This window comes from Electrophorus electricus, chromosome 26 (assembly GCF_041902795.1).
Source record: "Electrophorus electricus isolate QZ-2024a chromosome 26, ASM4190279v1, whole genome shotgun sequence".
Lineage (NCBI taxonomy): Eukaryota > Metazoa > Chordata > Actinopteri > Gymnotiformes > Gymnotidae > Electrophorus > Electrophorus electricus.
In genome coordinates, this window is record NC_137522.1 from 285,104 (window position 1) to 311,064 (window position 25,961).

General features: G+C 40.6%; 4 protein-coding genes across 9 annotated transcripts; 3 read left to right on the plus strand and 1 right to left on the minus strand.

Moving 5' to 3' along the window:
- Nucleotides 1-1,451: 1,451 nt before the first annotated feature.
- On the plus strand, nucleotides 1,452-3,575 carry c26h6orf120 (chromosome 26 C6orf120 homolog). Of its 2 annotated transcripts, none has more exons than XM_027018307.3 (2): nucleotides 1,452-1,649; nucleotides 2,375-3,575. In XM_027018307.3, the coding sequence occupies exon 2, from the start codon at nucleotides 2,414-2,416 to the stop codon at nucleotides 2,975-2,977; it is 564 nt and encodes a 187-aa protein (XP_026874108.1). In that variant the 5' UTR covers nucleotides 1,452-1,649; nucleotides 2,375-2,413; the 3' UTR covers nucleotides 2,978-3,575. The 2 variants fall into 2 exon arrangements, with proteins under 2 accessions (XP_026874108.1, XP_081564777.1); XM_081708651.1 differs by having other exon boundaries at nucleotides 1,519-1,649; nucleotides 2,355-3,575.
- A 287-nt stretch (nucleotides 3,576-3,862) lies between these two features.
- On the plus strand, nucleotides 3,863-7,614 carry mrpl4 (mitochondrial ribosomal protein L4). Its single transcript, XM_027018352.2, has 9 exons — nucleotides 3,863-4,011; nucleotides 4,182-4,263; nucleotides 4,483-4,651; nucleotides 5,180-5,231; nucleotides 6,023-6,140; nucleotides 6,299-6,405; nucleotides 6,617-6,726; nucleotides 6,853-6,926; nucleotides 7,014-7,614. The coding sequence occupies exons 1-9, from the start codon at nucleotides 3,964-3,966 to the stop codon at nucleotides 7,157-7,159; spliced, it is 906 nt and encodes a 301-aa protein (XP_026874153.1). The 5' UTR covers nucleotides 3,863-3,963; the 3' UTR covers nucleotides 7,160-7,614.
- Nucleotides 7,162-12,180, minus strand: hyls1 (HYLS1 centriolar and ciliogenesis associated). Of its 5 annotated transcripts, XM_081708522.1 has the most exons (12): nucleotides 12,093-12,179; nucleotides 11,627-11,788; nucleotides 11,411-11,527; nucleotides 11,252-11,316; nucleotides 10,923-11,155; nucleotides 10,657-10,712; nucleotides 8,612-8,778; nucleotides 8,337-8,382; nucleotides 7,954-8,017; nucleotides 7,714-7,795; nucleotides 7,550-7,576; nucleotides 7,162-7,440 (listed from the first exon to the last, which is right to left on the minus strand). In XM_081708522.1, exons 2-12 carry the CDS (start codon nucleotides 11,724-11,726, stop codon nucleotides 7,309-7,311), a joined length of 1,089 nt encoding a protein of 362 aa, XP_081564648.1. In that variant the 5' UTR covers nucleotides 11,727-11,788; nucleotides 12,093-12,179; the 3' UTR covers nucleotides 7,162-7,308. The 5 variants fall into 5 exon arrangements, with proteins under 5 accessions (XP_081564648.1, XP_035379296.1, XP_035379297.1 ...); XM_035523403.2 differs by having other exon boundaries at nucleotides 7,162-7,576; nucleotides 11,627-11,791; nucleotides 12,093-12,180; XM_035523404.2 differs by having other exon boundaries at nucleotides 7,162-7,576.
- A 455-nt stretch (nucleotides 12,181-12,635) lies between these two features.
- On the plus strand, nucleotides 12,636-25,941 carry col9a1a (collagen, type IX, alpha 1a). The gene is made up of 32 exons (XM_081708535.1): nucleotides 12,636-12,850; nucleotides 13,358-13,432; nucleotides 13,586-13,624; nucleotides 13,704-13,766; nucleotides 14,807-14,860; nucleotides 15,090-15,125; nucleotides 15,756-15,779; nucleotides 16,966-17,019; nucleotides 17,100-17,153; nucleotides 17,443-17,475; nucleotides 17,841-17,897; nucleotides 18,062-18,115; nucleotides 18,384-18,437; nucleotides 18,680-18,733; nucleotides 18,818-18,871; nucleotides 19,229-19,282; nucleotides 20,281-20,334; nucleotides 20,460-20,513; nucleotides 20,662-20,715; nucleotides 20,877-20,921; nucleotides 21,097-21,150; nucleotides 21,315-21,368; nucleotides 21,536-21,589; nucleotides 22,668-22,739; nucleotides 23,127-23,162; nucleotides 23,274-23,318; nucleotides 23,478-23,510; nucleotides 23,682-23,828; nucleotides 24,231-24,285; nucleotides 24,436-24,624; nucleotides 24,750-24,827; nucleotides 24,929-25,941. Exons 1-32 carry the CDS (start codon nucleotides 12,776-12,778, stop codon nucleotides 25,132-25,134), a joined length of 2,064 nt encoding a protein of 687 aa, XP_081564661.1. The 5' UTR covers nucleotides 12,636-12,775; the 3' UTR covers nucleotides 25,135-25,941.
- Nucleotides 25,942-25,961: the final 20 nt, after the last annotated feature.

Genomic DNA, 25,961 nt, shown 5'->3' on the forward strand with positions numbered 1-25,961 from the left:
TTTTTCTGTTCTATTTTTTAAAATGTTTTGAATGAACTGTTTTAAATAAACGGTTGTAATCGACGCTCGCCCCTGATAGTGATGTGTGGAAGAAGATCTGAGAATCGTTACAGCCTGATATATTGGACTATGTGATCAGCGCCTACCCTCGGAGAACACATGACGAGCTGGAATATAGGGTGCAGTTTCATTTTTATCCTAGGGGAGGCAGTGTCGTGCTAACGGACATTTGCATGGCATTAATGGCAAAGAAATAAAGGCAAAAATATTCACTCGTTCAGTTACCGATATTTAAGGTAAAATCTAATATTTAAATGGTTGGATTTAAATGGTTGCATTGAGATTATTGCAGTACAATAATTAGTTGGTGTGATTAAACTATAGTCGAAGACTTTAACTATTACATCTCGGCTATATGAAGGCTTGACGAATTAAGCCTATAGAAACTCCACTATAATTTAAGTGAGATAAATAAGTTGAAAGCAATCTAAGTAAGAAAAGACTGGGTCCCGTTGTATTACACAGGCTGCACTGCAGCGTCTATTCACAGGCGCGATCCCACTACTGATCGGCACGGGGGCTTTGACCTGCTCCGTTTCCGACCTGGGCCGGTTCACCCCTCCTTAGATGACCTGGTGGTCCCAAGCTCCCTCAGGAGCACCATATCGATACCGAACTTAGTGCGGACACCCGATCGGCATAGCCCGCTACAGCCCAGAACCCCTGAGCTCAAACGGTCCGCCAGCCTCAGCCTCCCAGTAGCTTGGATTACAGGCGTACGCCACCGCGCCCGGCGAAAGCAAAGCACATCTATACATCATTTGAACGTTGTACACGCAGTGTCTGGTGGACAAAGGAGGAATTACAGTGACTAAGGGTTTCTTATTTAGTGTGCCCTCTGGTGGTTGCTAATAAATTTAGGTCTGAGAAATATACTTCAGGGAATGACCGCCTTTTTTAATATGAATGTGGATTTTCTTTTACATTGAAATGTCTTTCCACAACATCCAAATATTTGTTCAAATAATACACTCTAAAATAAAATTAACAGTGTTACATTGAAGCACAGTAGTAAAGTATATAATAAATGTAAAATTATATGCTGCTTTAAAAATATTATGAAGACCTGCTGGCATGTTAAAAAAAACTACTTAACGTTTATGAACTGTGCTTTACAGGCAATAAAGAGAACGTGACATTGTGCCAATAATATTAACTAGGAATGAAACAGAAATAGCACCCTCTATGGAATAAATCTGTATCCAGTTTAATTATTAAAACTTTAAGTAGCACTACCACATATGTGATCATGAGTTTTTTTTAACTTTTTTTTTTTTTTTTTTTTTTTTACTATTAAAATGAAATCTCCACAATGTCCTTCCGCGTGCTCCGTAGGTTTTATCATTTGTTACAGGTGCGATAAGAAAAGGTGTTGCGTTTAGGACATGGACTGTAGACAAAGGTACGGGGACCTCACCTGACACGACAAGGGTACGCGGACCTCACCTGATACGGCAGGTGGCGCTCATCGTCTCGGGTTCGTAACGGACCGGTAAGTCTACAGAAGAAGAGCGAGGAGCTTCACGTTAGGGACTGTGTTTTTACTTGGCGTTAACCGTGCACAGTGGTTTACGTTTGACAATGCATCGGTAAGATATTTTCGTTAACTAACAATGTAATGGAGTTGTGAACGATAATGCTGTTTAACAGTTGCTGTGGTTGTGAGCATCACGTTACTAGCCAGTAACGGAATGTCTTCCTGGCTAGTTAGTCAGCTAGCCAACGCGAGCTACCTGACTAGTTACGACTATTTTCTCTTCATTTAGCTCCTAGCTCTCTAAATACCTTTAAAGTTAGTGAATAGATTTGGAGATGTTGGTAACTGTGCTGCCAAGCAGTAACTTCTTGAAGTATAACAGTGGGCACTACTTTGAGTTTCCAAACCCGTAGCTAGCTAAGCTAGGTTAACCTAGCTAATAGCAGTTTGCTGTTTTAGCAAGCTTTAGTTTATTTAAATATATACAACGTTGGTTAGGGTTCTCAGCTATCTGGATAGCTAACTACACGTTTCTCAACGTACGTCTAAAATATGTAAAGCACTCATTCGTAGCCTCCTTCTCACTTGCAAGTTAGTCAGGTATTTTTAGACCTCTCAGTCCCAAACTGAGGGGTCAGTCTGAGCTCCCATGTAGTGTCAGCTTACAGCCCAACTTCTCAGAGGGAGGTGTAATGGAAAGCCCATCGCTCGGGTCCAATAAGACGAAATTCACGTCATCCCTTTAATGTTTGGGAAATATGACAGAAAGTAACCTTTTTTTTTTTTTTTTTTTTTTTTTTTTTGTTGCCATAAGCAGTAATTCTCTTACTCTTACAGGCAGGTCACAGATGTGTTTGGCGGGTGACAGCAGTGACCATGGTGCCAGGCTTGTGTGTCCTGTTATTGCTGGTACTCTTCTCCCAGGTCAGAGGTTTCTACCATGCTTCTGAGGAGGTCTCCGTGCCTGAAGAATGGGTCCTGCTTCACGTCGTCCAGGGCCACGTTGGTGCCGGCAACTACAGTTACCTGCGTCTCAATCACGATGGCCGCATCGTCCTGTATATGCATAGCCTCAAGGGAGATGCTGACCTTTATGTGTCTGATAAGACACTGCGACCAGACTTTGACACGTATAAACTTCAGTCAGCCACCTGTGGCTATGATGTAGTGGTGGTTCCAGGGGACTTTGTCAGACCTGTGGGCATTGGAATCTATGGACACCCTTCTCACCTGGAGAGTGAATTTGAGATGAAGGTGTTTTATGATCAGACAGCTTTGGCAGAGGACCTATTTCACAAGGAATTTTATTCTTCCGAGGACAGTCCTGGGCAGCCCAAATACCCACAGCAGGGTCCGGAGGAAGCGTTGGAGGAGGAGGAGTCCATTTTCTGGACAATCCTTATTGGGATCCTTAAAATAATACTTGAAATTTTGTTTTGATTATGATGTGATTGTTGCCATAGTAACTTTGTCATCAGAATTTCCGTTTTAGGCAAAAAAAGGCACTGAAATGTGGTCAAATTACTGACATAACAGTGAAGAAAAGATTTATACAAAGGCTATATACCTATATATAGAGAGAGAGAGACTCCACCATTTCTTTTTCTGTCTCTCTTTGTTTATTTTCCTTTTTCTTCTGCTGTCTTAATCTAGACATGATACACCAGAGGTTTAAATGAACCATGATCATCTCTCCCTGCTGGTGTTTTCTTTCATACAAATGCAAATTTTACTTAATTGATTGCATATCTACAAATCCAGTTCTTTTTTGTATTGGAGGAGTTTGTGATATATTAATTTTCAGCAGTGTTCTATATTGTGCTCTTTTTTTTTTTTTGCCAATTTCTGATGTAATGAATAATTTTGAATCTGCTGGAGTTCTGAGCACTATGCAATTGTAGAAATAATGTTTTGGTTAGGAATACACAGCTGTGCCTTTTGTAAGTCCTTTCAATGAGAAATTGAAAGGAATACTCTCATGCAACTGTAACGTTTGTAACATTTTGAAAATAAAGGTAATCAATTGTGAAAACTGCAACATCTTTCAACCAACTTTTGTCCTCTGCTCACATTCTGTGAAGTAAGCCTTTTGCTGAGTTTATTAAATGAAACGACTGGTCACTTTACAATGGTTTTACCTTTTTAAAAAATATTTTGTTCGCACCATTTAAAATACTGTAGTCTAAATGTATATTTAGCTTCATTCACTATTTGTGTGGTTTGCGCTGAATGTTTGTGTAAACCGGTGACATTTATGTGAACTCCAGAGTTGTGTGCGTCTATAATGCAGTGGCCAAAACAGGGTCTTACGTCATATGTAGCGGACGGAAACGAGCCCTCCTACGACCTTCCGCCTGGACGTTTAGCAGTAACGTTGCATGTGGTGATTATGGGTTCAGTGATTTAACTTTATTTTATGCACAATCATGCTTCGATCTGCGTTAGCAAGATGTGGAAGTGACACAATTAAACGCGTAAGTAAGCAAGCAACCACGCAAACATTTACCGGATTTAACTGTGCTAATGCTAATGCTACACTACAATTGTCCAACGCTAGCTAACAGCAACGTATGATTTTTAAAATGGAGTAAACTAAACGCCATTAGTAGTTTGGCTAAATACGGTGACTGTGTTCCTGAATCAGTTGGTCTCATCTTTGTCCGGAGAATCCGGCCTTCCGGCAAACTTACGACTTCCACCAAATTTAATTGGGGCTCCACGAGAAAGTAAGTTACTCAGTTCATGTTATAATGAGTCCTTTAGTATGTGTTTGCCGTTGAGTTGCTCTGGTGTTGCTGTTTTTGTTTGCTGTCCTTGTTCATCGCCCCCATTAAATAGCAGAGAGTTACTGGGGTTTTTTAAATGATTTTCAAGGTTTAATGTGGTTGAAAACAATATCAGTTTGGATGTTTATGCGGTCTGCTGTCCTCCACTCTTCTCTTCAGAGAGAGCTCCTCCGACCACCTCGGACCTTCCAGTGTTACGCAAATGTGAGGCTGATATTCCAGCTCATCGCACACCAACTCGGACGTGGTTGGAATCTCTAATAAGTCGTGACAGTGAACATCTAGGTGTTGTTGACCTCCACCCTGATGTCTTTTCTGTTCCTGTGAGGTAAAGCAGGCTATTATACCCTTTACTGATCTTTGCAGCGATATGCAGAAATGAGTTATGATTACAATTATGATTTACAGCAATAACGTACATAGATTTGCAAAGGTTTACAGCTCAAGTAAGGTGTTATCATTCATGTGCTCTTCTTTGTCTCCTGATATGTAAAAGTGCTTTGAACTACAGTCACTGTAAGAAAAGTGCAATATAAATAAATTATTATTTTGTGGCACAACCACAATTATATTTTAAAGATGCTACTTATAGAGGACCTGGTAGATATAAACAATATTTTCTTATAGTTGGACAAATTGCTTGAACCTAGAGGGATTTTGTTTAAAATCTAGGCTTGTGTTTGTGTGTGTATGTATATGTATATGTATATGTATATATATATATATATATATATATATATATATATATATAAATATAAATTATGCGTTTTAGAAAACAAATATATAATATGTATGTATATATGTGTAAAATATGGCTTTTGTTTATTTGATTCTCTTGCTCCATTTCATCTATAAGACTCGACATACTCCATGCTGTGGAGGTCTGGCAAAGAAATTTCAAGAGAATTGTAAGTAGCTTTAAAATAATAATGTAATTCTGAATGAGTTCCTACAAGTATGGGATGACTTAATTCATATGTATACACTATATGGCCAAACATATGTGGGCACCTGACAGACACCTGTGTGGCCTTGCTGCCTGTCCCATTACATGGGCATTAATATGAAGCTGGTCCCTATATTGCAGCTGTAACAGTCCCTACTTTTCCGGGGAGGTTTACCACAGGAGTTTGGAGTGTCTGGGAATTTGTGCCTAGTCAGTCAGTGAAGGGGTTGTGAAGTCAGTCACTGATGTTGGACAAGAAGGCATGGCTCACTGCCAACCTTCTAGTTCATCCTAAAGGTGTTCCTTGAGGTTGAGGTCAGTGCTCTCTGCTAGTTTCCACAGATCCTCTATGTCTTTATGGACCTTGCTTTGTGCAGTCATGCTCCAACAGGAAACAGCCTTCCCCAAACTGTTGCCACATACATGAAAGAATGTAATTGTTTTAAAAGGTAATTTCATGGTGCAAAACTGCCCCAGACAGTTATTCTTTCTCCAACAAACTTTACTGTTGTCACTTTGCATTGCAGTCGGTAGTCATCTGCATCGTCCAGACCAGCATTATCCATTATATAGGAATGCTTTACAACACTCCAGCCAATGCTTTGTACATGGTGATCTTGGAGCAGCTGCACACAAGGCTGTTATGAAAACCCACTTCTTGAAGCTCCCAAAGCACAGTTCATGTGCTGATGTAGCTTATAGATTCGGTTTGGAACTCTGTAATAAGTGAATGAACTGTTTATTAACCTCCAGAGCCATGCCAAGGTGAAGACCAGGGCAGAGGTTAGTGGGGGAGGCAGGAAACCATGGAGACAGAAGGGAAGTGGACGCGCTCGGCACGGAAGCATCCGCTCGCCGTTATGGAGAGGAGGTGAGATTGTCCTGCAATAAATGTATAGACCCAAATATATACTGCCATTCAGCATTGGAGCTTGATGCCTGGTATTTTATGTAATCAGCCATGCTGATGTGTACAGCTAAAGGACCTCTGGAATCCATGAGTATTTGAATCTGAGCTCCCTGTTTTAGGTGGCATTGCTCATGGCCCAAGAGGACCAACCAGCTACTATTACATGCTACCCATGAAGGTGCGTGTACAAGGACTCAAAATAGCACTGACCTCCAAACTGACTCAGGTAAGTAAAGACTCATCTCCAACAAGGAAAAACTGACAATATAATTGTGATTAAAATTAATTTCCACTGGTTTCATTTCACATCAAACCTTGATACTGTTCCCTCCACAAGTAGTGGAAAACTATGCTTAGTTAGGTACTGTAAGTAGAATTCTGCCTTAAACTCTGTGTAGCTGTATATGCTATAGTCTAAACATGTTTATTCCCTTTAGGATTATCTTCATATTGTTGACTCATTAGAGATTCCCACACCAGATGCTCACTATCTACAGGACCTCATGAAACACAGACAGTGGGGGGACTCAGTCCTGATTGTGGATGTGTGAGTATATCCAACTTATATCTTGCCACAATATGCTGGTTATTTCTGTTACTTCTGTTTTCTTAGTCTCGTGACTTGCCCAAAACATCAGCTTCATACTATTTTTTTTTTCTTGGTTTTCTTCAGAGGGGAAGAATTTCCCCAGAACATTCTCCAAGCCACAGCAAGTCTGAAGACTGTGAATATAATTCCAGCAATAGGTAAGCTCATCCTTACGTTACAGTAAACATGCCTACAATGTCAGACTCTCACTTAAATTATCATCTAAAATTCCTCTCACTTTACAGGTCTGAATGTACACAGCATGCTGAAACATGAAAGTCTGGTCCTCACTCTGGAGGCGGTGAAATTTCTAGAGAAGAAGCTACTGTGGCATGATTGCAGGTTCACTCCTCTGTACCCTTTTAAACTCCCCTACAGTGACCTGCCATGAACTCAATGTATTAAAAAAGATTTATTTCATAAACTGGTGATCTGCCATTCATTCCATTCATACAGTTCACAGGCAGTTAAAACATATAATAAATAAAAACCTTCACCATGTAGGGACAACTAATGATGATGCATTCAGTCAAAGTCTCATCAAGGGTAGGTGATCTTTGTTGGAATGATACCATTTGCCAAGTCATGTCGAATCTCCCATCTTAAGGCGGAACGTTTCTTAGCTGTGGGTACCACATAATTGTTGGGGATGTATGTTCTCTGAGGCTTTGGCTGCAAGTACAAAGTGATTTCTCAACAGTACAAAAAAATTAAAACTATGTATACAGTGCAGATAAAGTAGAATTCTTTGATAGGTATGTAATGTAAGTGACTTGCTTACTGGTGGAGGCTGGTACATCAGTTGTTCCTAAGGACAAGAAATAAACAGCAGACTTGTTAATCCAATACTGTGTGTGTATTCTATATACAGTACAGGAGTGCAGAGTCAGAACACAGGTTAGAAGTTTTGGCGGAGTTAAATACGTAGGCTAGGAAGTACTGTACCCTGATGGCCCAGTGCAGCTCCTTCCTGCTCCTCTCTCCAGGAGCCTTGAACAACTCCCAATCCTGCTTATACTGGAAATACCTGATACAAAGGGAGAGTATAGGGCTTTGAGGACCAAGTGAGAATACTTGGGTGTTGAAACTCTCTTTGTAAAAGCTAAACAAATAAAAAGGTCTCCCTAATCACTGCATTGCGTTTCAGACACTATAAGGAGCAAAGAAGCATTTCAAACATCTTACTTTGCTACAGGATCATTTTTTTTCAAGTTTCTTGTATGTGGGTGATCCATAACTGGGCGAATAACTGAAGAGAAAATTGCGGGCTCGTTAGTATGCCTAGCAGAAAAATTACTTACGTTTTTAATCAACTAGTCAACATTGTATTACCTTACTCACAACCTGAGCAGAAATAAAAACTAGTCATGAGTGCAGCTCTTTTAAGAATTCCAAAGTTCATTTTTCTGTCCAAACATTTTGCCCCAGTTAATGCATTCATTCAATAATAAATCCAGAATTAGAATCGTCATCCTCAGCTAATTACTGGAAAACTTCAAATTAGACTACAAATTAGGTACCTGATCCCATAGAAGTGTATGCAAGAGCAACAGTGTAGAAAATCTTACAGGATTTGGGGCGCGGTCGGATGTCACTCTCACTGCGTGATCTTGTCTGCATTGTTAAAGGATTAAAACAGAAAAACAATCAATCATCAGAAGTGCAACTATGTCTAATGCAAGCCAAAGAAAACCTGGAAAAGTTATACAGTAGGCTGGTTCATCAGTATACAGGAATGATCTTCACTCTGGGCAGATGCCCCAGCATGGACTACATGTTTTGTACTGGTGCTGAATACTACTAGCACACAGCAAGTAAATGACAAAATGCTGGATGTACTCACCATGCTTTTGATGTAGGCCTGAAAGGCACTGGGCAGTTCTTCTGTTGCTGAGCTCTGTGTGTCAGCACAGCTGCCCCTTTCCTCGCTGACAGAGTCCAAATCACGCCGCCCTTGAGGAGCAGACACTCGCAGCCGATCCAAACACTCTTCCAGCTCACTTACAGGCGCTACAAATAAAACAAAAATAATAACATGCTAATAAATATAATGTACTACACTTGGAAAGCTGTTTATATATGAGAAGAGAAAGCTGCAAAAAAATGCATTGGGGGGGGAGAAAAAAGGACCTCGGTGTTCAGCTCATTAGGGCATGTTGGTAGCTGGAAAATAAATAAGAACTGAACAAACAATGTTAATAGAACTTCAAGCTGTGTACTACAATGAGTGAGGGGTTGGATACCCACCAAGTGTAAAAATATGTGCCTTTACTTTCATTCCCTTCCTTGTCTCTTGTCTTTGATATCCATCTTTATACCTGCGGTCTTTTGTCATGGTTTTTCCTTTATCAGGACGCATGTTAAAGGGGTGTTGATAATCCAAATGTATTGTTCCAGCTTCCAAGACGTCACTGCTATTGGCTGCATTATGGCTGGCTGCCCTGGTAACTTGGTAGCGAACATCAGTGGTGCATTTCTGTTCTCTTGTAGGACAATCAATGCTCTTTGTAGCAGAAGGTTGTGTGTCCTTTTCACCATACACGTTGGTAGTCTGTTCATCAGGTGTACTCTCATCAAGTTCACCCAGGGGTTGGCCAACACAGTGTTGTACAGATGCACCTTCACTGCGACCACAATGATCAAAAAGAGACTGATCACTTCCCTTGACTGACAATGAAGGAATCTGTTGCCCAGATGCTTGCAAAGCAAGGCTGCCTTGATACCAAGACAGGCCACTGTCATCTTCCCAGTAAATGTCATTAGGTCTTTCAGAGTCAGAGTGCAGAGTCAGAGTGCAGTCACCTCTGCAGTCGAGACAATCCAGGTCATCTTTAAGAGAGTCTAGCCTGCACGTCCCATAACCAGATGTTAAGATGCTTGCTGCAGGGCTGCCTACACTTCCAGGGTTATCCTCAAACACCTTATCGCCACACACATCTTCATCCAACCTCTCTTCACCTTCATGCTGCTCAGCACTGTGTTCCCATTTCTGTCTAGAAACTGTACAGCCAATCTTCATTTCTCCTTGCTTGGTATATGACTCATCAGTCCATTCCTTTCCATCAACGCTAAAGAAAGTGTTGTTTTTATTCAGAAAGGACCCTCTCCACTCCTGTCTGCTGTCCATTATTTGCTTTACTGAGGTTCCTATAGGTCCATAGTCCATTCTGCCTTTTTTCATAGATTTTAGACCATCTTGATTCACAAAACATCCCGACCCTTCTCTCTCACTCTCTTGTTCCTCTCTTCCAGTTAACTTGCTCGTCATTACACTTTTGCAAGCCTCACTAGCAAAACATTCCATTTCCCTTTCACTCTCCAGATCGTCACTTGCAGGCTCCTCATTCTTAAGGCGATCGATCAAACACTCAAGCTGACTACTGCATTTTCTGCCCGCTCCTGGCTTCCCTCCAATCCCCTCAGTCGTATTGTCTACCGCTACACAGTAAGTGTCCCTTTCTTCTTCATTCTCCTTCATTTTGATTTCATGCTCTACCTCAGGCCTTATACCCTCGCTGTCATCCTTTACAAAACATTCTCCCTGTTCTTCATTACTCTCCCAGTCAGTCTAGAATGAGGAAGACAATGAATCTTTGTCTTCTTCACTGCTATTTTCCCAGTGGCCATCGAGGCCTTGATACATGGTTTTCTTTTTGATCAGCAGCAAAGGAAAAATTAGCCCATCTACCGAGCCTCTGCAAATGGCTGAGAAGGTGCTGGAGTGACTATAAGAAGATTAGCACTGATACACAAGTTCTGTTTTGAAGCCCTAGGGTGCCACCAGGTGGCAGGACATGTCCATAACATCCACTTTGCCCACAAGTGATCATTATTAAAAAGCTAAGAATACTGCTAAAAAAATTAAAAAAGAAATTAAAAAAAACTTACCAGAGTCTTCACTGTTTGTAGATTCATCACAAACATGAGACTGTCCCCTGTGCTTCCTAGGAGGGAAATGTTTGGTATTATTTACCTGAATGAGACTAATCTGAAAACATGACTTGTTTTTTAACAAAAATGCAAAATGTGAGGGCACATTTTACATACATGCATGGGAGTCAATACTCTCACTCACTGAGTAATAACACAGGTTTATGTAGTTAAAAGGTATACAACTCCCCAGTTAAGGGTTGCTTTACAGAAGGAAACCTCACCTAAGCACTTTTCTCCTGATAGCTGGTTTTCCATTTGTGTAAAGGCCTGTGTCAGGACTAACAGCCTGACTGGTATTCAGTAATGAGCAACAAATGTCAGAGGGTGCCTCCTCTACAAGTCGGTTAGGAGCTGTTGAAGGTCTGATGTACCGGGGAGCCACTGAATGCTTTACGTAAGCGTCATAGTGACCCTGATTCACATGACCATCTTCATTAAAAGCTGAGGTCAGAACCTTGACAGGATAAATATAAAAGTGCAAAGTTAATATACATTAGTAAAGTGACAGTGAGGAAGTGGGAGGGGGGGTATCTGTGGGATGTGTCCATACCTGGTATGCTGCATCACCATGAGAGTAAATGTATCTGTAATTGGAACCAGTATTGTGTACCTGAACTAAAAGAAAGCACATGATGGGTTACAATCAGTGTTCTAAGTATCTTTCATGCTTTTTTGGCCACTGTGTCCTTTTACAAATGCAACCACAAACCTCTCTCTTTAGTGATCACAGGCGGACTCTTGACTGAACTGCTCTGGGATTTTGAAGAGCTCCACTCAGCTGAAGTCTGGCTCTTTGACTTCTCATGATAAATTAGCAAGTCAAGATCTAGAAACGATTTGGGGGACTTTCATAATTATCGCATAATGTTTCACAAAGTAAAACCAAAATTCGAGAATGTATTAGAATATTAATTAAAGAACTTACCTCGTTTGAACTCAAGCAGTCTTTGTTTCGGTATGTTCGTGTACCCAAGAGCAGCTAACTGCTGCTGGACTTCCTCCTCTGAAAATTCAAGCTCTTGCATTGCCTGTGAAGTCCAGGGAAAACTTACCTGATAATACTTTACAGTGACGTTAGATGAAACTCCTGCTATAAAAGATTCAACAAAAACAAAGAATTCTGAATAGTCAACGCTAGAATAGTCATTTTAATTCAGGATATAGCTAGTTAAACGTTAGGTATGTGGACAACCCAGCAACCTGGGACGTGGCTAATGAGTTAGCGTAGCTACCAAAGTTTGATTTCTGCTTGTGTCTGGTAAACAATTTAAGACAGACCAATTACCTAACGTCGTACGACCAGAATTACGTTCTTACTTTACCACTGCACACTGCATATTATTTATATTATCATTATTATTATTATTATTATTATTACATTATTAGGTTACCTTTCTAGCTGGCGATATGTTTCCAGTACCAAGACAACAGAAGCAGTTCCAAAGCTTTGAAAACGACGCCGTTTCTTCTGCATAAAAGCCACGCATGCGCAGACGCGCATCTGGTGAAATAGCGCCTCCTATCATGCCGGAGAACGTAGAGCCACTATTACAGCTCTTTATAAGTTTAATATTAAAACATTAAAATGACCGCTTAAAAAAAAACAAACAAACTTCATAACAAAGCTTATTTATTTAATCAAACTTCAAATATACTCATGTATCATTCTATGTAAACTTAACCAGATATTGCACATTTTGGTAAATTGTACATTTTAAACATGGATTTTAATGTTATGCATAAAATTGATTTAAAGACCATCGTGATATATTGATAGGCCAATATCAGTCAATGCAATCGCTATGCGTGGGAACCATTTTCAGATGGTAGGCTGACCACAGGTGGTAGCAGGAATTTGGACCACACCTACTTTACGCAGATTTTTTTTACTTTCTGCCAACCGCCTTCCAACTTTAAGTTCGTCATTATGAATAAACATGAATTTTTAATAGCACATCCAGCATCTTGGCGTCTTGGGATGGTTTGGCGTTTCAGTTGGGGAATATTGACTGAAAAATCGTAAACCCCGACTAATAAAAGGACTTTTGCATTCTCCAAAAACATCAGGGAGACCATGGTGTACGCAGGAATTTTCCGGCCGTCGCTATTGGTGATTTTAGTGCAAACAGTCCTTATCTGCTCCGCTCAGGTACGTTGAATGCTACAAACTATTGCTCAGGTCGTGCCTTTGCTCACTCTGAAGGACAGTGAGGGATACTACTTCTTTTAACCTAAAAAATCCTATTATTATTATTTTTTCTTTAACTTGATGTGGACCATGTAGAATATACTACATTGTATGCATTTAAAAATATATAATTATGTATTTTAAATGATATATTTTTGCTTAGCACCACTTTAAAAAAATATTTATTGCTGTTTGTTATTTAGAAAGAATGATAACTGACATAGTCAATGTATTTCCAGTAAAGTGGTCACTGTGTAGTTTACGTCCATCAAAAGGGAACTGCTGTAGAGTGGTTTCATTAGCAAGGTTTCATTAGCAAGGTTTGAATCATCTTCAGAGATTTAATTGTTAAAAGATGAACAGATTAAATAATTGACATGATGAATTTACCACAGTATGTGTATGTGTGTGTGTGTGTGTGTGTGTGTATGTGTGTATGTGTGTGTGTGTGTGGTTGTGTGGTTTTAGAGGGGCCCAGTTGGTCCGAGGGGGCCATCTGGCCCTCCAGGACTTCCTGGATTTCCTGGCATTGATGGAATTGATGTAAGCTCTACACTGGACGTCTTTTACTCTTTGGGTGCTAAAGCCAACAGTGCTTCTTTAGGGAGGCTGTTGTCTGTGTGACCTTTTGTTATTCATATGAAAAACACCTTTCAGCACATTTCATTGCTTGTTTGTTTACTTGTGTGTTTCTAGGGGGAGAGGGGACCCGGCCCTGGACCAGACGGCCATGCAGTAAGTTGTGTGTGGTTAAGTCATATGCTTGATATAAGATGCTATGTGCTTATACATTTTACTGATTTGAACATCATAGGGCCCAGATGGAGATGATGGAAAAGACGGAGTGCTTGGAAGACCAGGACAGCCAGGAGCAGATGTATGTCTCAACTCTATCTTGTTTCTGACTATTCAACATCAACAGACAATAGAAAAAGTTACCTGTTCATCTCTATATAGTATCATTGCACAGATGATCTTTAGACCATGCAGACTGCCTACAGTTTAAAGCAGCTCAAAGGGGAAAAAAAAGTTAAAAATATATAAATATGGCATTCATCAATTTGCCCATTTATACTGAGTGGGGGAGAGTGTAGCCTGTAGAGCCTTCACGCACACAGAGTCCTTTTTGTGTGTGAGGAGGAAGCCTGTGAGTCTGGACCTGAGCACCAGCTGCTGATGGAATAGTGCCTGTGGGAGACAGACACAATATGGCTCCTGTATGCCGTCCTCCCCGGCCACAGTGCTCGGCACTAATGTTTAGACTTTATATTCAGTGTCATGTAAGATGTTATAATGGCTTTACGCTAGCATAATAAGTGTGTAACTGCAGCATCAAACCGTTTCACTTCGAATTAGCGAGTGATGAAACAAATGTGAAATATGCAGGGGTAAATGCGGAGGAGTCTTTACTGTGCAGGGTGTTTAGTGGCTGTAGTGCTAAACACAGCATACAGCCGTATTCCCGTAAATCCTAGATCAGAAGAGGGGTGGAGCCTAATTCAGACTAACTGGATTGTGCAGTGGTGCTTTAGAGGACTTTAGAGTTCACAGAATGGGCCACCGCATCTATTATTTAATTATTTTATTTTTAGATTTCCGTAACACATTTACACTGAGAAATAATGAAATGTGGCTCATCATTCTAGTTACAGCTATTCCAGTTAACACATTTTATAACTATATAACTGTGAATTCTTTTAGCAAATAAAATGAACCATTCCTGTAGGCCAAACACTGGGTCTTAGAGTTTTCTCACAAATGTTCAAAACAGAGAAATTCTTTCTTTACAGTAATATCAATTTATATAAATTAAGTGCTGTCAAATTACTGATCATTTGTGTGTGGCCCAGATTATACACAGAATACACTTTGTGAAATTATACTGTGAGGTTTCAAAGGCTGACTTTATTTCTTTAGGGTTTGACTGGGCCTCGTGGAGAACCTGGTCCAGATGGACCTACTGGACCGAAAGTAAGTTACCAGTAATCAGTCACAGACCATACATAAACCATGAGGAGACCTGGAATAAATGACCAGTTTTTCACGTTGGCTCACTATATTTTTGCCTGCCATTTCACTTTCATAAGGTACTAAGTAAGACTGAAAAGATCTTGGATCAGCGTTGGTTTTGGTTTGTAGAGTATGGAGTAATATAGGTCTTGGTTTGACTGAGTTGTTTTGTATTTTATGGGTTTTTTAGGGTGAGCCTGGCAAGGCTGGACCTGGGGGGAGACCTGTAAGTAATCCATATTTGAACACTAAACTCTACATTTTCATTTAAAGAGTTCTTAAAATTAGCTAAGAATAATCAAGATGGCACTACAGCTGTCAGATCTTTACTGGCAGTTTGTTAGGGGGCTTTGCAACTGTTTGTGTCTGCATTAGTAAAAACTGCCAGCAAATTCAACACTTTTTGATTGGGACTTTGAATTATTGATACTAATGATGTGCTACACATGTGGTGTGCAGGGAGCTCTGACTCATATTTTTCATAAGATTCTAATGAAGCTCTATGCATTATAAATACCACCGAGGTTTGTCATGCTAATATTCACTCTTGTGAGGTTTTTGTTTGTTTTTTTCATGTAGAGGCCATATACATGTCCATATACAAGGCAACTGAATTTGCATTTTTATGTTTTTGAAAACAAATTTTAAAAAGTATCAAACTATTAAATACAAAAACAAAATTAACATAAAAATTTAACATAATTAACGGCATAAACGTTGCCTAATAATCCCCTTATTCATGCCTAATATCCCCTTGAGCAAATCTCCATGTGTTCATGAACATGCTGGCCACAGCCCTTTTGCTGTGATTGTATTCATTTATAGTAGTGTTTGCATTCCTGTGTTTTGTCTGTAGGGGGTCGGAGAGGACGGTGAAGCTGTAAGTTTTTATTCTTTTTTGCAGCAGCTGCTTCCTTTACTGCCAATAATTGCTCTGGATGATCCGTTGTCTCTTGTCACCTTGTTCTAAGCACTGTTTGTATAACAGACCTTGTCTGTTTGATCCACATTCAGAAAACTTGTCTGCTGCTGAAATGAGAGAGCACATATAGCAGACATGCAACATAATTCATACAAAAATCATTACTATAACAGCAATACAAATCTACCACAAAGTTACATATCACTTTATGTGGATATTCATTGTCTTAACTGTAGGGTATATAAATTAGGTTTTTCAGAAGCTGTTTTAAAATTGCCTCCTGGGGGGAGAAACTGAGAAAGGGGAGTTATATAGGAATTATATAGGGATTGGGAGAGATACCTTATTATAAGAGAACCTGTCCTGTTCACAAATTATATATATAATTATCAAAGCTGTTTGCTGTTTCCCAGTTTTTATATGAATTATCCCAGTTATTATATGAATTATTATATGAGTGACCCTAGATATTTTTATTCTGAACACTGTAATATTAAAAATAAGCACAGATTAAATTATTTATAATTAACTGTTGATACACTTACTTGTTGATACATTAGAAGGTCTTAACCTTCATCATTGAGATTTATTAAAAACAGAATCAACATGCTTAGAGAAGATGAAGTTTGAGCAAATCTCCATGCCCAGATATTTAATACACCCTGACTACTCAACTTTCTTTCTACTTAGTTGAAATTGTTTTAAAAAAACACCTTGTGCTTCCAAATTTCGGATCTGTTTCACAACAAAGTTATTTTGTTTTGTGAAAAGCAGTTCCAGAGTTCTCTGTTTAAAACAAGCCAGCAGTATTTCCACATACATAAAATAAGAAGCTAAAGATTAATTCCCACCAATAACTGGATCCCACCAAAGCCATGCCATCTGCATATTTGATAAGTGAAATGCATATGTAAGATGCTAACAGAAGAGTGAGGGGAGTAAAATCATCTCCTAAGTGTGCATGGTGAGGTTAAGCTGGCATTCTCACCCTCACATTTAGTCTTATAGGTATAGTAGTGCAAAGCGCAGTAGACACAGTTTGTCTTCCATCTCCATAGAGAGCTGTTGTCTGTCTGCTCTCCCTATGAACTTGCTCATCACAGATATCAGTGCTACATATCATGTTTATTTGTTTCCACGGAAGGGTGCCGATGGAAAAGACGGACTACCAGGAGAACTGGGCAAGGTTGGAGCCCCGGTATGTAGTCCGCTGTAAAACAGTGTTTCTAACATTACCCAGCAAACGGTGAGTTTGAAATTGCATGTGATGTGCTACAGGGAAGCCGAGGCCCCAGAGGACCAGTGGGCCTTCCGGGACTTGCTGGGCCGAGAGTAAGTTGTGCTCAACTCCCCTCTCTTATGCAGACTCACAGTTATACCCAGCTGTGCTTTTATTCTTAATGACATGAAACAGTTAAATGGTGTGTGAATAGTGTTAAACACTTACAAGTACACACAAGGACTCAGCAGTCAGTATAGACTCTTGTATCTACATATATTTCATACTATTTTCAGTGTAGTTAGTAAATTACAGTAGTTATGGAATAATATGCCAAAACATTCAAATACTGTCACTAAAAATAATAAAAACTGAAAACATTCCTGTTTGGAAACATTTTAGGGTCCTCCTGGAGTTTGGAAGGGTGAGGAATTGGTAAGAAGTACTGTGACACAATGTCTCATGAGAAGTTGCTTTGTTCTCAGATATCATCTCTTTGAAATAATTTTTTTTTTTCATGTCATTGATTTCAACATATATGCATTGCAGAAATTCCTTTTAAACAAAGGTTCCTTTGCTTTATATCTGTCCTTCAAGAAAAGCCACTATGTTACAGATTTCTTTTAGAAGTAAAGCAGATTCTTTCCACCAACCAAATTGGCAATGCAGCAAAATGAAAACAATGCACTGGCAATTTTAATTGCAGTTAATTTTTTCTTCTGAGCCCATTTGGTTTTGCTTTGCAATATATCAAAATTACTTTAACAAGACCCGGTTGTGGTTCTGGTTCTGTTTGTCAGTGTCCAAATGCGTGCACACTCGGACTGTCTGGCTATAGTGGGCTACCAGGTATGAAGGTGGGTCAAACTAAAACCAGATGAACATTGCCTTGTCTGAAACTTAAAACTGAAAGTGTTTGACTTTAAGTACTTTTTAAAAACAAACACTATAAACATATAAACAGTGATGTTTTAGTGACCTCCTGGCTGTGTTGATTCTGAGGTCAACCTTTTATACGCAGGGACACAAAGGTGTGAAAGGTGAATTTGGTGAACCAGGAAGACAAGGCCATAAGGTAACGCCTATAAAATGGGATTTGATAGAATTTCTGATGAAAATGAAATACATTCTACATTTCACAAACTGCTGTGAAATGATGCTTCGTTCTGTGACTTAACCCTTTAGGCAAGCTCGCTGTGTGACAGCACATACTTAGCACATACAACCATTAAATGCAACTCTTACAGTCTTGAACCGAGTTTACAGGAGGTATTAGTAAGAGGAGTAATAGATAAGTAATGACACTTCAGTGAGGATTAAATGGTCCTGGTATTTTCTCTCAGGGTGAAGAGGGTGAACAAGGAGGCCATGGGGACCCTGGAGTGCCAGGACTACCAGTAATGTGTTTGTGTGCTTTGTATGCACTCATTTCTAGGATAATAACAATACCTGAAGTTTGATCAGTTACGCCCTTACTAAGGCCTTAACCGATCAAACTACTGCTGTATGTACCATGTAGTATAATATCTACAGAAATACATGCGTTATCTTTTGCATATTTTCAACTTCTGTATTCCATCCATGCCAGATGTGCATCTGGTGTATTCAAGCATTGTAAATGTGTGTGTTGTAATTTCAGGGTCCACAGGGTCTTAGAGGGATCACTGGGATAATGGGTCCTAAAGGTGATAGGGTAAGGGTCAGAAGGTCAACACAATAAAAAATACAAATGGTGATATTAAACATGTGATAAATGGCTGCAAACGTTCCCAAACAGGGCTCACGTGGAGCAGATGGTGACAGTGGTACTCAGGGAATTGCAGGTGCCCCTGTAAGTACCAGAATTAATATCACTAGTGTTACAGTAGGGGAAAAAGTAACATGTCATTAGTGTATCCTCACTGGATAGTAACTTTACTATGTAACAACGCAGTCTGGTCAGTGACAACCGAAATTTACATGACAGTAGCTTATTAAGACAAAATTCTAATTAGGCTGAGGAGAGTTTAGCGGGTGTCTTGTAATGTCTTAGGTAAACTTTGACCCAACAGTTATGTCATTTACAATTAATGAATATATTATTCCTGCATTCATGTTTGTTGTATATTTCTCTATTTATTTAAAATATATGAAAACTCAGTGGAAGCTTAGGAAATGATTGATGTTTGAGAAAAATGATGTTTTTAAGGGTGATCGAGGGCAAAGAGGAAAAGTTGGTGAGACTGGACCAAAAGGAAATCAAGTGAGTATCCACAGAGCAACACTTCCCCATGCATCGTGTGGGGAGGTCAAATTAGTAGAATAAACACACACACACACACACACACACACACACACACACACACACACACACACACACACACACACACACACATACACACACACACACACACACACACACACACATACACACACACACACACACACACACACACACAAACACACACACACACACACACACACACACACACACACACTCACACACACTCTCACACACACACACACACACACACACACACTCACACACACACACACACACACACACACACACACAAACACACACACACACACACAAACACACACACACAAACACACACACACACACACACACACAAACACACACACACACACACACTCTCACACACTCACACACACACACACACACACTCACACACACACACACACACACACAAACACACACACACACACACACACACACACACAAACACACACACACACACACACAAACACACACACACACACACACACTCACACACACTCTCACACACTCACACACACACACACACACACACACACACACACATATACACACACACACACACACACACACACACACAAACACACACACACACACACACAAACACACACACACACACACACACACACACACACACACAATGGGAAATAACTGTTTATGAACAGGCTAACAACCATCTCAAGTCATATGAGCTTCACTGTAGAGGCATCTGCCACACACACATCCATTCAATGCTGTGTTCTTTTTGCAGTTGTGTCGTTTTTACTACAGTTATGGCTGTTACTGTTGCCTTTCCTCTCTTGCCGCTGATTTATTTAGCACTGAATAAGGGTTTACTTGAAAATTGCATATATTTATTTTAAAATAATTGTTTGTAATGTAAATGTAAATGTAAATGTTTGCTTGATTTCATTCCAGTTGATTTGGTTTGATTCCAATTGATCTTATGTTTATCTACTAAGGGGCTTGGAGGTCTAACAGGCATCGTAGGTTTACGTGGACCTAAGGGAGAATCAGTAAGTGCTCTTTCATTGGTATTGCATTCTAAATGATTTTAAAAATCCTGTAGATTGGAATGCAAAATTAAGCGCTTTGTGATCAGTGAGTATATGTAATGACCAGTCGTACATTTTCCCCAAAGGGATTGCCAGGAGTGGATGGCCGTGAAGGTATCCCAGGAATGCCAGGGGTTAAGGTAATGTGATGACAGAACACGACCAAAATCAAAAACATCAGCAAAAAGCATTTGTCCTGGCTACGCCTAAGTTCAGCTGCTCTGATTTAGTGCGTATTTACCATTGTTTATCTCACTCTCTTGATGTCTGTCACTGATGTCATTTTAGGGTATCCCTGGAAAAGTGGGGTCTCCTGGTGATGCTGGCCTTCAAGGCCTGCCTGTATGTAAGACCTTTTCAAAGAGGCATTTTATGTGATTTCAAATCATTTTACGCAGAACTGAGAATAATAAAGAAAACCTCTGCTCGATGTCCTGTGCTATTTACTGCAAGAATTCCATGACTATATTGTCTTATAAAATGAATATATTTACTTCTTTTAGGGTGTGCCAGGCATCTCAGGGGCAAAGGGTCATAGTGGGCCAAAGGTAGGCATGTATTCTGACCCTCCTTATGAGCTGGGCTGGACAAAGCAGCAATCTGACTTACAATTACTGATACTTTGGTTTGGTGCCTGAGCTGAACGTATATTAACATATTCTTAAGTGCTGTATGAGCAGATGGTAGCAATAGAATTAAGGCCAAATGTCTTTTCTGCTGTAGGGTAACTCTGGTGATCCAGGGGTGGCAGGACCAATTGGGAACAATGGAAAAACAGTGAGTCTACACTAACAAATGCTTTAGTCAACCACAGCAATCCCATTGAAGGATGAGGAGACTGGATGAATGTTGCATTGGTCTGTTGGCGTAATTTGGCTGTAGCAGTGGACGTTTGCTCACATGCTAACCGGCGGATTGCTTGGCTGCTTGGTTGTCTGCAGGGTGAACGTGGAGAGCAGGGGGAGGTGGGACCAGCAGGACCCAGAGGTGGGCCAGTGAGTATGTGTCCATATACAGATCACTACAGGCCACAGGTGTGGGACCACTGTTCACATTCTCTACTGTGTGCCCCCTGCCTTTGTTTCTCTGTCTCTCTCTCTCTCTCTCTCTCTCTCTCTCTCTCTCTCTCTCTCTCTCTCTCTCTCTCTTTGTCTCGCTGTAGGGTGAGAGAGGAGCGAAAGGTCCAGATGGACCACTAGGATTGCCAGGTCAGAGGGTGAGTACCAAGCAGCTCCAGGCAATAAACCCATCAACAATATTATCTGAAGATTTCAGAACACAATATCTTGGATCATTCACATATTTTCAGACTCTGCTGACCGTGCACCTGTAGCTCTTTAGGGTGGAAAGATCAAAAGAGTCTTCCTGAAGTAGAAGAAAAGATAAATATGACAACAACAACAAAAAGGAAGAAGGACAGGAAGAAAATTAAATAGAAGGGAACTGAACAGAAATCTTGGTAGAAAGCCATTCTTCCAACAAGGAGGCACATATTATAATGTCACTGTCAAGATGAAAATATTTGTGTGAAAGTATTAGATATAACACGATTTACTGCCACTTTTACAAGTCAATTGACAAAATTGAATACACACTTTTTTATTGGAATATAAATATACTATTTTTACATTATGTCTGAAAATGTAGTATGTAATGTGCTATTTAATTCCCTCGAAGTATGTGTTATTAGTAAAAAAAAAAAAGTCTGTTTGGTCCTTGGCACAGTATTATTACGTTGTCGAAATGTGAAACACCAAATCCAACAATCACAAACATGTTAGTCTTGGTCCTTATTTTCAGATTCTCGTGTAGTGTTTGCCCAGACATTCACAGAGGATCTGCTTTGTGGTCCAAATTGTAGAGAAACCTCCTTATAAAGAGCCGCCTTGCTGTACTACAATGATCCCCTGGTGAAGGACCATGAATGAGCGGTTGTTATCGAGGCTTCAGTACTCAGGGGTATTTTCTTTGGTAAAGGGATATTCAAAGTAGAAGGGGGGTCTGAAAGAACCCTCTGTTTGTCAGGAATTCCTTAAACCAGCCAAGCTCAGGGCATCGTGCAATCAGCATCCACATCCACACGCACCCAAAAACCTCTACTGCTAGTGCAGCCAGCCTCATGGAGCAATGTGGTGTGGTGTGCAGGTTATGAAACATACATTTCAATGTTTGGTTGTAATTGTGGTGTGTGTGTGTGTGTGTGTGTGTGTGTGTGCGTGCGTGCGTGCGTGCGTGTGTGTGTGTGCGTGCATGCGTGTATGTGTGTGCGTGCGTATTTATATATTATTCTACAGGGGCCTAAGGGGAATCTGGGCCTACCTGGTCTTCCAGGTCCACCTGGTTTCCCTGGTCAGCAAGGTGACAGGGTAAGATATAAATTTTGGGTCTCACAAAGGATGTTAATTTTGGAGTGACAATGTCTTGTCCTGTGGCTCGAAACATACAACCCAACTAGTCAATCTTGCAGCTCTAATTCTTCTTCTTATTTTTATATTTTTATTATTAGTAGTAGTAGTAGTAGGGAAAGCACTAAACTGTGTAGTGTTGGAGTTCCTGTTGGCTAGACTTCACAACCACCAGTGGTGGTGCAGGTGTTAGTGGTGGCACAGTGAACAAAATATCAAAATTCTTTGTATTTTCTTGCATTATCAGAGTAAAGAAACTAAATGAGGTGACTCATCTTAAAGGGTAATGAATCCTACAACTATCTGATAATCCAGTTAACTCAGTGCTTTATTTTAACAAATTTTCAGGGCACAGTTGGTCTTACTGGTCCAAAAGGTGAACAAGTAAGTCTAACAATTCTGCGTTCTGGTTCCTACATGTAGGATTTAAATTAATAATGAATAATTATTAATACTTTTTAGTCAGTAATTTCTGTGTGTGTTTGTTTTGTCTAGGGAGCACCCGGTGAGGAGGGTACCCCAGGAGAAAAAGGAGATCATGTGTGTAACTTCACCATTCCTACAATGAACCACTGTAATTTCACAGCCTTGTTTGCTGACTTATTTGTTGGTTGGGGTAGGACTTCTGTTCACAAATCGAACCTTTTAGTTTTGGAAGATACTACAAAATCTTAATGCCTTGTTCACGTTTTCCTGCAGGGTGATGAGGGAGAGTCTGGAGAGAAGGGATCAGTGAGTTTCACACAAAGCCGTCCCCACGGCTACAAAACCTTTACATCACGTGAACTGTGCTTTTGGATACCAAGAACCAGATTAATTTCTCAATATGAACCTACTGTTAGTAGGTTCTAAGACACTGGCACCATGTGCAGGCTATTCATGTGTTTATGTGCTGTTATCCAGACAGGAAAGCCAGGTGACGCAGGGAACCGAGGGCCAGAGGGTAGGCGTGGACAGCAGGGCACTGAAGGCCCGGCAGGACAGACAGGACCGCGGGGCATGCAGGGAGACCGCGGGGTACCCGGGCTACCCGGGCCACAGGGGCAATCGGTATGTTCTTTACTCTCAACATGTCTAGGTAGCACGTCATGGACCTGGCTTGTAACCCACTGACTCACTCATGTTTAACATAATTCACCACAAGGGGGAGCTGTTAGCACTGAAATAGCTTTGGCATTTTGCAAAAATGCCACAGTGTGTCCTTCACATGGCGTGTTTAACTAATGCATCATTGATGTATACATAATTGGTTGGATTTTTGTGCATGTCTGTTGTGCTAAGCTCTTTACTTGGCCTGTCACCAACAACGTTTGCTCATGTGGGTGATGTAACTGGGCAGTGTCAGAGGTGCGCAACTCAGAAGCTGTAGTGCTGTGCTCGGCTCCATAACAAACTGGATGCTGGAGCTTGTCCCTCTGGCCTCTAGTGAGCACGCACATCAATGTCTTTCAGGGCCGCACTCCAACAGATCAACACATCAAGCAGGTCTGCATGAGGGTTATGCAAGGTCAGTGATCAATGCCTGTATTCCTTGTATGTGCAGCAATACCCTGAGTGCAGAAAAGTAAAATCAGATTACAAATGTTCTAAACAGAAACTACATAAGTCGGTTATCGTTAAGTAGCTTTTGACTAGTCTTGAATCTGTCCCCTCACAGAGCAGCTAGCTCAACTTGCAGCCAGCCTGAAGAGGCCAGAGGCTGGCAGTGCCGGGTTGCCAGGTCCTCCTGGTCCTCCCGGTCCCCCTGGACCCTCAGGAGAGAATGGCTTCCCAGGGCATCCTGGATCCAGAGGGTTGCCAGGTCTTAAAGGACCCCCTGGACTGCTGGGGAGTAAAGGACCTAAAGGTACAAAAAAAACCCAAAAAACTCAATAAGGGTCTGAATATGTGGCTGAAATTGATTTGCAGACTGACACAGCTCACAGACAGCGTATGAGTCCTGTGTAATCCTGTTATGTTGCCCTGACAAAGGTGACCAAGGAGACAGAGGAGACAAAGGACCTACAGCACAAGGGCCGAAAGGCATACCTGGACCTCCTGGACTTCCAGGTGAGTGTAAATCTTTTTTTTTTCCTTTACCTGATTCTAGGTCTAGCAGCCGCTGGATACTAATGCTTGCCTGTGCCTTGGTCTCCACCCCGTGTGTTCAGGTGAGCCTGGGCACCCGGCATATGGTAGCGACGGGCATGACGGAATGCAAGGGCCTCAGGGGTTGCCAGGAATGCCCGGCGTTCCAGGACCTCCTGGGCCTCCTGGCCTTAACGGATACTGCGAGCCATCGCAATGTGTTCTCCAGGCTCTGGCGGCTCCACAGTCTGCCAAAGAGTACAACATCAAGGGACCGGATGGCCTTTGAGAGGCCAGATAACTAGACAGTGGTTGTGAAATTGAGCCCAGTGGCCCAGTGACCAAGAAGAGTTCACTAACAGAGGGAAGCCCTTCCACAATGGATTTTTTTGCAGGAGAATGCTACACAGTATGCCACCATAACAGTGTGGTGGTAATATGTGTGCATATTGTACTAATTTCTGTTTTCCATGTAGGATATGCCATGTAAGATTTTGAGCCTGAAGTTTATACTGTTGAGATCTATCAAGAAAGATCTTTGATCATGATGCTTAAATTTTGAAGGGCTAGAAGCATATAAAAATTTGCTTTTTACACAGGACTTCATTTGACAATCCTCAATCCTTCACCGTAAAAATGTAAAATGCAGTCATAAAAAATCTTACATTGTAAATTTCCAAATAAGCTTTTGCAACCTAAAGTATACTAATACACCATCTTAGAAAAAGCAAAATATTTAATGTCCACCCAACTCACACGTACAGCCACATTAGTCAGTTTGTACATGATTTAAAAAGATAATGTAAATATACAATACTCTATGGCCTCAAAATTAACTGTATGCCTCATATTATCCCTGTCTATGCCATGTTAATTTGCTGAACCTAAAGATTCTTGAGTGTAAAAATGTTCTGGAAAAAAAAAAGAAATCAATGTAACATTGACCCCTACAAATTATAGATACATTAATTGCATTTCATTGTTTTATCTGTTTTAATTTTTAGCCTATTTGAAAAGGAGATTGTTATTGTAGTCACATTCAATGTTCACGCAATAAGGAGGCTTAAAGCCTTGTTTAAAGTACTAACTTTTCTGACATTATTTATTTGATAAAAA

Excerpts from the sequence above, each read along its gene's own strand:
- c26h6orf120 (XM_027018307.3), top strand. The coding sequence starts at position 2,414 with ATGGTGCCAGGCTTGTGTGTCCTGTTATTGCTGGTACTCTTCTCCCAG.
- mrpl4 (XM_027018352.2), top strand. The coding sequence starts at position 3,964 with ATGCTTCGATCTGCGTTAGCAAGATGTGGAAGTGACACAATTAAACGC. Across the intron at positions 5,232-6,022 it reads AAAGAAATTTCAAGAGAATT|AGCCATGCCAAGGTGAAGAC; the intron begins GTAAGTAGCTTT and ends ATTAACCTCCAG. Across the intron at positions 6,727-6,852 it reads TCAGTCCTGATTGTGGATGT|AGGGGAAGAATTTCCCCAGA; the intron begins GTGAGTATATCC and ends GGTTTTCTTCAG.
- hyls1 (XM_027018349.3), bottom strand. The coding sequence starts at position 10,246 with ATGAAGGAGAATGAAGAAGAAAGGGACACTTACTGTGTAGCGGTAGAC. Across the intron at positions 8,779-9,015 it reads GGCACATATTTTTACACTTG|CGCCTGTAAGTGAGCTGGAA; the intron begins GTGGGTATCCAA and ends TTTTATTTGTAG. Across the intron at positions 8,383-8,611 it reads AGGCCTACATCAAAAGCATG|ACAAGATCACGCAGTGAGAG; the intron begins GTGAGTACATCC and ends TTAACAATGCAG.
- col9a1a (XM_081708535.1), top strand. The coding sequence starts at position 12,776 with ATGGTGTACGCAGGAATTTTCCGGCCGTCGCTATTGGTGATTTTAGTG. Across the intron at positions 13,767-14,806 it reads CAGGACAGCCAGGAGCAGAT|GGTTTGACTGGGCCTCGTGG; the intron begins GTATGTCTCAAC and ends TTATTTCTTTAG. Across the intron at positions 20,335-20,459 it reads GTGGACCTAAGGGAGAATCA|GGATTGCCAGGAGTGGATGG; the intron begins GTAAGTGCTCTT and ends TTTTCCCCAAAG.